This window comes from Stenella coeruleoalba (genome assembly GCF_951394435.1).
Source record: "Stenella coeruleoalba genome assembly, chromosome: 4".
Lineage (NCBI taxonomy): Eukaryota > Metazoa > Chordata > Mammalia > Artiodactyla > Delphinidae > Stenella > Stenella coeruleoalba.
The window spans coordinates 121,078,238-121,092,761 of record NC_137149.1 but is presented as its reverse complement, the minus strand read 5'-3'; the positions used below and the strand labels follow the sequence as shown (position 1 = coordinate 121,092,761).

At 35.7% G+C, this 14,524-nt stretch overlaps 1 protein-coding gene across 4 annotated transcripts in view; it reads right to left on the bottom strand.

Annotated features, from left to right (window-relative positions):
- Window positions 1–14,524, bottom strand: part of LRBA (LPS responsive beige-like anchor protein) — a 725,574-nt gene that overhangs the window by 47,795 nt on the left and 663,255 nt on the right. For all 4 annotated transcript variants that reach the window (XM_079919265.1, XM_079919266.1, XM_079919268.1 and 1 more), the window contains one exon: window positions 427–516. In XM_079919265.1, the coding sequence (XP_079775391.1) occupies window positions 427–516 (90 nt within the window). The remainder of the gene's footprint in view (window positions 1–426; window positions 517–14,524) is intronic.

Here is a 14,524-nt window from a genome sequence, read left to right as displayed (position 1 = left end):
ATAACATTTCCCACATATTAGGATTACTTCCCAAACTGAAATTCCAAAACTGAAAAACATATTGGGATGTAAAGAATAAACACAATAGGAAAATGAATCTAGACACTCATAGGATCAAACCAGAAAAGTTATCCATGTCTGGAGATTCTGTCCTAGAGTGAGGGTACGAGACAATTATGGACCTTTTAATTCTGCAACACAGAGCACAACCTGATGAAATACTAGAGCACTGGAGCAATGTCTGCTTCCCGAAGACTGCAGGAGAACAGGCAGTACTTGCTGGCTGTTAGCAAGTTCACAAACAGTGCATAAGAAGAACAGGCCCAGATGTGGTGGAGAATCTCAAGCACAATGAAAAACGGTTATGAATGTCAAGCAGGGTCTCAAATAGAGGCAAGAAATGAGGAGAGTGCAGGCAGCACTTACCGCTTGCATGGCAGAACCTCTGGGAGGATGGGGCTCTATGAGGAGCTGAGAAGGCGTCTGCCCAAAACTTCGGATTTGAGCTTCAACAGCCTGAAAAAGGCACGGGCAAGTTTGAGGGTTAAGAGGTGCTAATTACAGGCAAAAGAACCACAACTGTCACCTGAAAATGTCATTCCATACTTCTGGCTTGTTTCATGTTGGAAATCAACCTTGTATTTTCACAGTGGGGCTAAGCACCTGGTAGGGTATTTAGGGTGAGGTCATTCTTCACTACCGTGGAAGCTGTTCCTACAAAACCCTGCAGAACTTTCTCATCTTGCTCAGTGATAGGAAACAGAAACCAGCTATTACAATCAGAAATTGTCCTTTTTGGCTTCATCTCTTTCTTGCATTTTTTCCCTTGCTTGCATCATCCCTGATGACTACAGCTAATCTTTTACAGGTATAGAGAAAACCTACTGCTGCTTTGCTTCTAGGCCCCATCTCACCCTGGGAAGTAGAAAAAGAAATCCAGCACCTGTGAAAATTGCTTGATGCTATTACTTTTGAAGAGCATTATTGTTGACAGTCTCTTTGAACCTAAGTGGCTAAACAACAAAGTAAAAGCCATATGTTGTATCCAAGCATGAGAGGGTTAAACCGGGGACTGACCAAACACAAGAAACGTGTGTGTGCCCTTTTCGAAAGATGTGTGCCCTTTGTCGTGCGCTTCCGACCATGGCTCTTCCTGTTCACCCAGCAGAGATGCTCACTTCCCAACCTCATCAAGGAAAACTGTTAAATGCCAGATGCGGTCACTGTCTGTAATGATTTTGTTTGTTTACCTGTTTATGCCTGTCTCCTCCCACTAAAATAAAGATCCATGAGAGCGAGAACCTTACTTATCTTCTTCACTCTTAGATCCCTAAATTGGGTGAATGAATAAATACTATAGTATGTGTGAGGGGATAGAAGGAAGCAAAGATATATAAAGATGACCTCAACACCCCACACACTCAGTATTCTTAACTTCTGGGCTAAAAGGATGAAGAAAACCTCTTTGTAAGGTAATATATGTTCATCATGCTATTTTTTAATCCTTAAGAAAATAAGTATTCAATTATTATATGCTCTACAGGACTGTAGGCAATTAATAAATCATAAACAGGGAAATATAATCATTATCCAGTATTAATTCCCTTTTTTTATTTGATAAGGATACCATTAGTAGTCCTTTACAATGACCTTTGAAGAAACAATGATAGCAATTCATTCATTTATGCATTCAATCATAATCATCAACTATGTATACAGCAGTATTAGGTGTCAATGTTTCTGCCCTTGAAGAAAGTATTCCTAATACAGAAAGCAGGGCATGTACTTGGATGGTTGAATAACAGTTTGATGCAGTCAGTCCAATAAATTCAAGGAATGCACTATGACTTGCTTAGGCAGAAAAGACTGAAAAGCACCTCTGTGAAAGCGTGTTATGGTGGAAGCAGCACAGGCTTTTAAGTCACACAGACCATGTGCAAATCCTGACTGCACAGCACTTATAAGCTGTGTGACCTAGGGCAAGTCATTCAACCTAAGTTTCAATTTTCTTCCTGTAAAATGTGGATAATAGTACCAACCTCATAGTGTTACATTAATGAATAAATGATATATATGTAAAAAACACAGCAAAGTGCTTATTAGTACAGATTAGTCCCTCAAAATGCAGTCAACAAATACTCATTGAGGGGCTTCCCTGGTGGCGCAGTGGTTATGAATCCACCTGTCAATGCTGCGGACAGGGGTTTGAAAGATCCTGGCCTAGAAAGATCCCACATGCCGCGGAGCAACTAAGCCCGTGTGCCACAACTACTGAAGCCCACCTACCACAACTACTGAAGCCCACACACCTGGAGCCTGTGCTCCACAAGAAGAGTAGCCCCCACTCCATGCAACTAGAGAAAGCCTGCACACAGCAACAAAGACTCAAAGCAGCAAGATAAATAAATAAATTTATATAAAAAAAATACCCATTGAGGGCTGCTAACAACACCAATAACAAATATTTATTTAGTACTTATTATTGCCAGGAACTTTTCTAAGTGATTTTACTATCTTATATCATTTAGTCTTTAAATTGTATGATGTGAGTGCTTTACTGTATCCATTCTATAGATAAGGAAAATAATGCACCAAGAACTTAAGTATCTTGTCCAAAGTCACATGGTAATTAAACGGTAGACTCAAAATTTGCACCCCAGCATCTTGATTCTAGAGCTCATATGCTCAACCATTAAGCTACTCTTTCTCCTTATCTGTAGCCAGGGACTAGGCCAGGGCCTAGGGATAAGACTGAGCACACAAAAAACATGAGCTTACAATCTAATGACTGAATTAATAAAGTACCTCTAATATCAACATCATCATCATCATTACAGTGAACAAAGTATGTGCACACACAATTAGAGCAGCACGGCTAGGCAAGGGTTGGTTTTATATAGTAGGAGATAAGGCTGGTCTCAGACTTCAGAAACCAGAAAAGGAGCCAACAGGAAGTAAGGAGTAGAGATTAGGATCATTTCAGATCAGCACCTAAAACATCTTTTGATGGGGTAAAATCAATTTATGATCAACATCAAGGACAGTCTTGAGGAAAAAAATATCACAAAAGGGCAACTTGAATCCTAAGGTAGTCACAAAGAAGGACGTGGGAGCACTGCTCTTTTATGATATATGGATTTATGACTTGCTTTATGAATGTGAACCTTACGTCTTTTTTAAAAACAGTTAGCAAGGCCAGTGCCCTTTCCTTCGACTGCTGCTGCCTTCGGGAGTCCCCACCCAATAGCCCACATGCATTTCCCCCCATTAAAAAGAAGGGGAGCAGGCAACAGATTGCTTCCACACTGGGCCTATGGAGTCAGATGGTTCAGAGTGCTAATCTTGACTTCACCATTTATCTGCTGCATGACTTTGAACAAGTAGCTTAATCTGTTTCCCCATTGATAAAATAAAGATAATAATAATAATGCCTAGCTCATAGAATTGTTTGGAAAATTAAATAATACATATAAAGTGCTTAGCATAATACCAAACACATAAAAGGCACTAAATAAAATGCTGTATTATTGTTGGGTTTGGGGCTCAGCACGATCCCCATTTAACACAGCTAAAACAGAGAAGGAAGAAATGCTTCAGGAGTTTACAATGACCGTGATGATGATGAATACATTATTGAAAAAAACTGAAATCGGGCTCAGGATTTCAAAGTATCCTGCAGGGCTAAGTGCCCAGAGACAGGGAGATCTCCTTGGAGGTTCAGAGAGCAGTCTAAAACATAAGGAACTGTATACCTCAGTACTTATGGAAGCTGTGCTATTTGCAAGAAAGGGATAAATATGCAAACCATGATCCAAGGCAAAATCACCAGGTCTTAGAGACTGATGACTTTGAGCAATGAAGAAAAGAGAAAAGACAACATGAATTCTTTTCTTTTGAACTTGCATATTTTAGAGTAGTAAAGCAATAAATAGAAATACAAGTTTCTCTGAGGGAGAACTAGTGATAGCTGTCGAGCCAGGCTGAGATGTCCAGTGCTCAAAAGAAAGCCCCGGGACTCGCTCTGGGATGAAACATCAGAGGTATTGATTTGGGTGTCATTCATGCAAGAGAAATTCAAGTCAATGGTTTTTGACCTTGCCCTCTCACTGTGTTTAAGTGTGTATCCTGCAGAATTGAGCTCAAACTCTCCTTTATATAATATTGCCCTGATCAAATGTCTTCAATTAACTGCCGGTACTTAAAAGACAAAGGCTTACTCCTTGATATGAGGCACTGAGAAGAATGCTATACAATTTCTATGGTATCCTTGACAAAAAATAAATAACTTCATTCGAATCACATGAAAATATCAGAAAGACAAATTAGGGGACATTCAACAAAATATCTGACCACTTTTCACAAATACCAAGACCATTAAAGAGAAGCAAAGACTGAGTCACTGTTACACATAGAAGGAAACCAAGAAAGTATCAACTAAATACAACGTGGAATTCTGCATAAGATCATTAGACAGAAAAAGAATCGTTAAAGAATGTGATGACATTTCACAAGGTCTGTAGTTTAGTTAATTATATTGAACCAATGTTATTTTTATGGTCTTGATCATTTTAACTAAGGTTATGTAAGGTGCTGATCTTAGGGGAGCCTGGGAAGAAATGTACACAGGAAATTTTTCTACTATGTTTGCAACTTGTCTGTGTCTAAAATTATTCAAAATAAAAAATTTAAAAAGAAAAAAAAAAGATAAAGACCTACCGCTAGGCAATATAAGTCTTTCTACCTCTCTTTTATTCCCTCACCCTATGCCCTGTACTGTCAAGCTGATTTTCTTCCACAAATGCAACCAGCCATTTCTGCCTTATGTTTTCTCTCATGCCGCTGACTCTCCTAGATTAGTCCCCCTCGTCTTCAGTTTTCTAAGTCGTACCTCTCTCTAGAAAACCCTGCTTGAATTCTACCTTGTTGGTGTAACACTTCCCAAATCTTATAGCCTATTCATGCTGCTGATTACATACTTGACTCAGGCTTCCTTGTAATGTTATTTAGATTTTATGAGATTACTGGTCTGTCTCAGCAACTATACTATAGGGTCAGAATATCATACTTTAGTAGTGTGCAGTAGGAAGAACAGTACCTTGTACATAGTATTCACACAACAAAAAAGTTTACTGAGTACCTTTTATACAGCAAGGCTGCCCAGACCCTTGTGCCTCATCTTGGGTTATACTGGGACAAAAAACAAGCACAGTTCTTGATGAGGCAAAATGGGGGTGAGGAGGAGAATGGGGGAGTGATAAGTGAAGGCTGATAGCTGCTGTTACAAAGAAGTCAAAAGAGTCTTAGAAAAGTTCTGAAGGATGTCACTAAAGGCAGTAATTCTCACTTTCAGCCCCCTACACACCTGAGGGATATGACAACACTCCAGTGTCTCACTGTAGCAGTGATTCTTTTTTTTTTTTTTTTTTTTTGCGGTATGCAGGCCTCTCACTGCTGTGGCCTCTCCCGTTGTGGAGCACAGGCTCCGGACGCGCAGGCTCAGCAGCCATGGCTCACGGGCCCAGCTGCTCTGCGGCATTTGGGATCTTCCCGGACCGGGGCACGAACCCATGTCCCCTGCATCGGCAGGCGGACTCTGAACCACTGCGCCACCAGGGAAGCCCTGTAGCAGTGATTCTTAAGGGCTAAGTGAGAAATCCTGGGGGAATATGTGTGATTTGAAAAAGCCTCTCAAGTAATTTTGTTTATTACTCTCTTACTTTTCCCTTCAGCCCTTTGTATACAGCAATAGAAAATTCAGAGGCATAAGGGAGGTTTGAAATCACAGGAAACATACAGGTATAACATTCAGGCAGGTGATTAGGTAAAAGCATAGCTTAATGAACTCTACCAACTATGCCTAAACTGTTTTTAATGAACTCTCCTTCACCAAGAGAGTTTTGGTCCCAGGTGATATATTTTTAGAATTTGTTTATTATGTTAAATTTTTATTATGGAATAGGATAATGGATCCCTATGTACCCATTAGTCAATTTCAATAATTATTTACACATTTGGCCTTAGGTTATTTTAAGGTGGTGGTTCAGCATAGGCAATGTGCTAGAAAGATTTATTGGAAAATAGGAGAGTGTACCTGCCTTTAAACAGTTTATTTTTTCAGGTCTATTGCAAAACTACACTGAGAACAAAAATATCAAAAAATGACCCCAAATTATAAACATTAGCCAGCAGCCTTCATCTTTGTTCAGAAGGGTTAAACACACCTGGACTTGAAAGGAGATGTTCAACCCTAAAGCTGCAAATGTGATTATGTGACTTCTCTAGTTAAAATCCTTCCATCCAAATTCCTTATCACGGCGTGGCCCCGTAGCATGGGGTTAAGTATGCAGACACTGCAATCAGACCGCCTCAGTTCAAATATTAGCTTTATCACATATTAGCTGAGTGACTCCGGCAAGTTATGCCTTAGTTTCCTCGTCTACAAATGGTAATAATGACAGTGGGTCTTTACTGGGTTTTTGTGAAGATTAAATGAGATAATATAAAACACTTGGGACAGTTCTTGACCGGTCAGTGTTTGATGTTATTATTACAGCATATACATAAAAGACAACATGGTGTCTGGCTGAGGTTAAGAAAGCATTTAATAAATGTTACTAACCACTTATAATTAAGATTAATAATAGTAATCTAGCTCCTGCCTATGCTTCCAGTCTCATGCCCTGACACTGTCCCTCTCACACTCTATAATGTGCGATGTAATGTGTCAAACTGCTTCCGTATTTGTTTTCCGATTTTTTCTATTCCCTTTCTCTGTGCCGTTGTCTCCTCCTCATTCTATAAGACTCAGCTCAGCATCTCTGTACTCTGAGAAATCTGTTTCTAGATCTCAGCCAGACTGTTGCTGCCCTGCCCTGTTGCTTTGGAGCAATGCGTACAGACCCTTACTACCTACTTAACTAAAATTCTAATTACTGGTCTAATTTCTATCTTGTCAATTAGACTGTAAGGCTTCCTGAGACCAGAGACTTCTAAGTATTTCTGTGCTTCTGGGGGCCTGACACACAGTAGGTGCTCAATCAATATTTACTTAATGAATGAATGGTTATCCAAGTCAGCATAATTCAGCAGGTATGCAGCTAAGAGATACACTCCTAACACTATTATAGAGCAGCCCAGCACTGAAAAAACATTCTGTTAAACATTTCTACTACTTTGCTGTACAGCAAGAAACTAACACAACATTGTAAAGCAACTATATTCCAATAAAAATTTTAAAAATTTTCTACTAAAAAGCTTACTTCATTCTTATTCATCAATTCCCAATTATTTCTGTAAATAGCCTGTTACTACTTTCTATAATAAACCTGAATTCAGCAGGCAGCATTCCAGATGTTGAAATACATAGTAATAAAAAAAGACTATGCAAATACTCCAAGACATTCCAGTAAAACCACATATTTATGTTTTATAAACAGCATCTCAAATATTACCTAGAGAATTTATTAATGGATTTCCAAATGGAAATATTATGAAAAGATTTTCAGCAAGTTGTGCATTCTATTGGTTTCTGTGCCAAACATTGCATACTTGCGTGATTTTATGGCTATATAGAGAGAAAGGGACATTACATATAGAGAGAATATAGATACACACACTAGACAAAATGAAAGAATGAAAGAAGAGAGAGAAAAGTAAAGGAAAGTAGACTGGCTTAGTGACAATGTAGGGCCTTTAACAGTGACTATTTTAGTCTCTCTGAAGTGGTCTTTTTAATCTAACAGAGGAAACAAGTTAACTCAGTACAACACTTAGTAACCAATAAAGCTGTAAAACTTTATTTTAAGATGGGTTTGGGGGAGGAATAACTTAAAACACATGGATGCAATTAAGGTAAACACATATGTACTCTGCTTTTTTTTAAGCACACAACTCTGAAATTGCATTTTATCCCCTATATATTTACATCTAAAAGCACTATAAAATTGGGATAGGGAAACTGAAAAATCATTTATTAAGAAATAACATGCCATTTATTAGTATATTAAAAATTTCTGACATTACCAAAATTAAGTACTAGAAGGCTATCTTAAGATTCTAGAGTTACCCCTTACTGAAAGATATTTACAAATCAAAATAAGACTTCATATTTTGGATTTCAGAATTAATTCACTTTTCAATGTTTAAAAAGAGTCACAATAAGGGCATTTAGTGATTTCTCCTGTGTTACGTATCATACTATCACTTGTGCCTATTTTTCCCCCTTGCCCTTCACACATGTGAATTAAGTTGGAGAAAAACTTGCTGGATATTTGACCAGTTTCCACTGTTTACTGACCAACTTTCTAGTTAACCAGCCTCAGTGCCCTCTGAAGCCACTGTTAAAATCCAGATTTGGTATTAGTAAATTAAAAAAGCATACTAATTATTATATATGTTAGTATTCAATTCCTAAAGGCCAAAAATCCTGATAATATTAACTACTAAGGCCAAAAGAAAACCCATAACAACTAGATGCACTTGATTAAAAATGGATGAAGAATCTAAAAGAGAAAATTATCTTTATAATATAAATGGTCTTGTTTGCATAATACCTCTAGCTGCTTTAAAAAAAGAAAAAGGCAAAGCATCATTTAGAAACATTGGGAAACCAGGCTCGCTCTTAACATAAGAAATTAAATAGAGTTACTTTTTAGTAGTCAGAACAAAAAATGAACAAAATTTTTAAAAAATAGCATAATGAACCTAAAAGAAATCTTTTAAGATTGAAATATAAATATTCATAGTGCCCTGGAAATAAAAAATATATAGGAATCAAACTTTGTAAAGCATAATGTAAAAGATAAGTAGCCTATCAAGAAACAAGTGTCATGGATATACTACCAGCATATGGAATTTTAAAAAGTCAATCAGATTTTACATTCAAAATAAACACCAGATGATATTTAACCAACAAATTATGCAAAATAATCCACACAAAAGATGTATATAGTGAAGATATAAGTTAATTGAACAGAAATAATTCTATGTAAATTTGGACTTGAAAGACTTAGACTTTTTTTTTAATTCTGAGAAATTAGATATAGAGAAAAACAAAAATTTAGTTAAAAGTCAAATTTTTATGTTTTCTGATAAAGATTGGGCTATTGATTCCACTTCTACAAATTTTCATAAAAGTGGAGTCAGATGAATGAGAAAAGATTAAGATACAAAGATGGTTATTATAGCACTTTATAATAGTAAAAATTAGGGGAAAAAACTAATGAAATTATACTCATGGAATACTATGCAGTCATTAAAATGAGTGAGTTGAACTGAATATATGTGACATGGAAACTAGTCTATAGATATTGATTAAAAACAATTCCAAATCATCAAAGAATATAGTTTATTATCTCATTTAAATAAAAAAATTAAAAATAAAATTAAACTATATAAACACACACTAACATGTGTTATGTGAGTACATGTACACACATACATAAATACACACATATAAAATCTGGAAAGGTACATAAACTTATCAGCTATTATCTCCGGTGGCGGGTAGATGAAAAGATTGGCAGAATAAAAATTAATACCTTCTTCACTTTTATACTATTTGATATCTTAGACTAAGCATGTATTACTTTTAAAATAGAGTAATAAAAAATTTCCATTTTGAAAAAAATCTAAAACTAAAAAACATAAAAATCTAAAGAAAAATCTAACAATATGAAATATAGCCTTATGAAATTTAATTTTTCCATTAACATAGTAACCAGAAGTACTTCTTAACCACCTAGGGACAATTCTAACTGATAAACTGGTCAAACACTATGAAATCAACAGACCTTGCTACAAAGTTAATTTTGTTATTTTGAGCTTATTTCCTAAATTATTTCTATCTGATTTCAAGGAGCCATTAGTTTTAGCAATATTTTACCATCATTTATCGCTAACTAAATATTTAGAAAGGTATATACACTTTGCAAGTAAACAATGTTTTACTTACATTAGGTATTTGGAAGCATATACATATCATGATGGCATACAGTACATAAAGAGCAAAGAGAAAGAGCAGCTAGCTAAATAAAGTAAACCTCTAAAAAAAAAAAGAATGCAGTGATAAGAAACCAGGGTAGAGGGGAAATTAGGAAAAGGCCTATTTTTACTTATATTTTTATTCAATAATATTATGGAAGGTACCATGGTGAAATATAATGTAATTATAAATTGTGAAAATATGCATAGATTTCCTATTAGTGCTTTTCACCGAGCCCATATATTCCAGGCACATTACCCTGAGGCCCAGCCCAGCCCAGCTCAGCCTCACTACAATCTCCACTTCTTGTAGCTGTCCATCCACTGCAGCATAATCCCAGCTGCCAATCTGAAAGAAACCAGCTAGTCAGAGCAGACACAACCAACAGAAACAAACGTCACTCAATAATGTTCAGCGGCACTGTGTTCATGGATAATTTCAAACAGTATCTCTGTCTAGAACACTGATGTGCTCATTCAAAACACCTCCATCTCTAGCTACTGGAAACGAGTAGATAAAGCAGCCTGCCTAGAAAAATAAGTGGAATGTTGCTTCAGAAAGGCTGCCAATACTAAGAGGAAAACATAGTAAAAAGTTCTTAAAGAAAAAAAACAATTCAGGATAGTTGCATTCAGGAGGTTAAATTATTTCTCAAAACCAGACAAATATGTTTAAACTATTGGTAAGAATCATTTCATCTATTTTTTCAATAATATTTGTATCTACCATGTACAAACACTGGAATGAGGTGCAGTTAGGAATCCTTGACCTCAAGGAACTTAAGCCTGAAAGACAATACACACACGCGCGCACACACACACACACACACACACACACACCCCAGTTACACAGTACTGGCAGGGACAGAGAGAGGGAAGGCGATACATTTACTGTTATGACACAGTTAAATAATATTTAACATTTTAAAAATTTGCACTTAAGCATTTCCTAAATACTGTATTAATAGAATTTCAGTTCCTTCTTTGCACCAATAATGGAAACTAAAAATAGTGATTCTAAGTAAACTTCCTCGTCTTTGTTAGAAATAAAACAACATTGCTATTCTGAAATTAGAAATTTGACTATGCTATTCTAACAGTTAGCAATCTTATACTTGCAAATAATCCTACATAGATTTTTCAAATCTAAGTAATTTTTTAACCTTAATCTTTCTAGAAACTTGAATTTAGTTAAAAATTTTGAGAACAAAATTTGGTCACTTGATTTGAGAGTACTTTTCATACTTTCAATTTAAAATGAAGATGGTGCCTGAAGGGATCAGGGGTTTATGACAGAAGTCATCAGCATATGGAATTGCTCAGGATTCCTTGGGTAGCTGATAGAGGAAAAAAATCATAAAAATAGTAATACTTCGCTTTATGTCCTTGGATGTATAATTCAGCTACACCTATTTAACTATTAAGTCTGCAATAGGCATAATCACTAGCAAAATACAAAGATTAGCTTTCCTGACAAACTTTAATGTTTAATTGACTAAGGGAAACTTTGTGCTTTTAATATACAAGAAAGTCTGGCATAATTTCAAGGTATTTTTAAATGTAGGTTTTCAATTAAAACTTGACTAATCCTTACTGTTTGTCTTTTCATTGTACAGTTCCTGCCCTGCACTGTGTCAAATATGCCATCTGTGTAACACACTTCTGGCTAGAGATGCTTCAGGATTATTTTTGTAACACCCTGAATTGTGGCTGCCTGAAGTCTTAACTTACTGTCTTCAATACTTCTACTTTATTCTCTTGCTACAACCATCCTAACCATGTGGTCCTAATGTCCTACTTTTAAACTTCACTGCAGTCACAACAAAAATTCCTGCCCCACCTGCTTAAAACGGGCTTACAGACCATTCCCCGAACTATTTAACAAATGTTAACAATGCTATAAATACCAATTGTGTTTATGCTTTCTGAAAGATTCACTGCAGCCAGGGTTCTGCAGTAGTGTTAGAGCTGAAATAAGCTGTTGACTCCCACCATGAAAGTGATTGAATTCTAAGCCAAAAATGCTTTTCCTTGGATAAGACATCTGATTTGCTACCGCTGTCATGAAACTGGGGTCATGTGAACTTAAACACTGCTGCTGCTTCTTTTGGAAAACAGACCTTCTCAGAGTGATTATGTGTTACTAAAACAGCATTTGGAAGGATAAATTTGGAAGAAGGAAAATCAACCACTGACACTAAACACAACTTAGGGAGAAATTTTCAGGTTTTACTTTCATATTATGAGACTCATTGTATATAATTGTTTAAATTGAGCAATATCATGGCTCTCCTTTTCCTCTTCCCTACCCATCTATGTAAATAGAGCTGAGTTCCATTTTCAGAAGGAAATAGATAACTTTAATTTCTGAACTCACATAAACATAAAACAACATTGTATTTGCTTGAAAAGTAAAGGAGAAAATGCTGCTTCCAGAGGAAATGTACTGAGTACTTACAATAAGGTGCAAGATGGAAAAGCACAGATGATATTGTTCATATTAATGCTGTCCTATGCAATATCTACCTGCAGTGTATCTTTTGCTCTTTGAACCTCTACCTCTGCTTCCAAGCTCCAGCGCATCCCAGGTTCTGCCACTGCCCTCCCTTCATAATGGCTGCTCAGACCCTGTGCTGTGTCTGTACTTTTCCTTTTGTCAAAACCTCCTATCAAGTTCTATGCACAGAGAGCTGAATGACTGGAAAAAATTGTTCAAAAAAAATCTGTAACCAAATAAAGGATGTCTAACGGTAAAGTTTCAAGCACTAAGTGAAAGGCAATGAAGTCTACGGCAGAGGCTTTTTTTCTGTGTATATCAAAGCACATCATATAGAAATTGCTATAGCTCACTTTAGCATGAGACTGGCATTAGTTAACAGAGTCTAAACTTAGGGACGGAGGCTTTCTACGCTTTTACTTTATACTTTCATAGTATTTGAATTTTTTAGAGTTAACGCACATTTTTTTGATAAATAAGTTGTTAAATCCCTTTATATACGATTTAATTATATACAAACACACACACACACACTTTAGTAGTGAACCCAGAGATTGAGAATTCATGCATCTTAGGTCAAAAGCCTTCCTGCTTTTAGAAAATGATGATAATGACTACAATCAACAGTGATATATCTAAGATATTTTCCCTAAGAGTACAAGTAATCTTTTTTGGTCCTCCTCAAATATGCTGGAAACAATGAGGAAATAAATTCAAATTGCTAAAAAGTATGAAAAAGAATCCTAGTTCAGTGAGTTAAATAACAATCTAAGAGATCAGAGGTACTCTAATTTCTGAGAGAGATAAAAGTTAAGAAATTGTAAATTCCTTCATCTTTATCAAAGTTACACGAAGATCATTATACAAAGTCACTATTCTCGCAATGTTAAACATGGCCAGTGCCAGAAAGTAATTACAAGAGACCTCCAAACAGCCAAAAGCAAAGTCAATATCCTTCTCCTCATGTTAATGTGCATCACTTGTTTGGATTTTCAAGCAGAGACTTTTCCCCCTCAGAAGACAGAAAGAGTTGTGGGTTGGCTTTTTCCTCTTGATTTTAAAAAGAAACAATTTTCAGAATACAGAAAGTAGCAAATAAAAGAATTCCATGATCTCACTAACCAAAGATAATGACTATCTTTGGTGAGATGACCATATAAACATCTTGGGGTCTATAATTACAGAAATTTCCTAATGCATATATACACATTATAAAATTTGCATTTTCTATGTTTCATAACATGATCTGTTTTGCCATGTAATATGGCGAAGTATTTTTCCATAGCAATACATATAGACCTAGATAGCAATATTTTTTAATGATGTATATAGCATTCCACTGTATGGATTTACCAATACTTATTTAACCAGCTTCTCTATTGTTAGACATTTATGTGGTTTTGGTTTTCATGGGGTTTTTTTGCTATTATGAATAACTATACACTTGAACATCTTTTTTTACATATGTGTTCAATTATTCCTTTTGGTTAAAGTTCTAAGTAAATAGTGGGTGAGTATTTTAAAAACTGATAGATTGTATAAAAATTCAATCTATTTTATCCTCACCAAATATATGACAATGTCTGTTTCTAACCAACATTAGGAATTTTCATTATTTTTCATTTTAGATGATCTAATAGGTAAAAAATGCTGTTGGATTTTAAATTGAATTTCACTGATTTCTAGTGAGGTTTCATACATTTGTGGCTTGTATTTCATCTTTTGTGAATTATCCGTTCCTGAACTTTGTCATTTGTTGTTTTTTTTGGATGTACAATAACTTCAATTTTTATGTAGACAAATATATCAATTTCCTTAATGCCTTTTGGTTTTGATATTGACTTACAAAAGTCAATATCAAATGGCCTTCTCTTACAAAAGTCAATATCAATGGCCTTCTCCATTCCAAAAATTATTAAAATACTCACCTACAGTATTTTCTAAGTCCTGTAGTTGCACTTTTTATATTTACAATATCTTTATTCCAAACAAAAACATGTAATTCATTTGTAATTTCTTTTACCTTAAGATGTGAAATAGGGATCT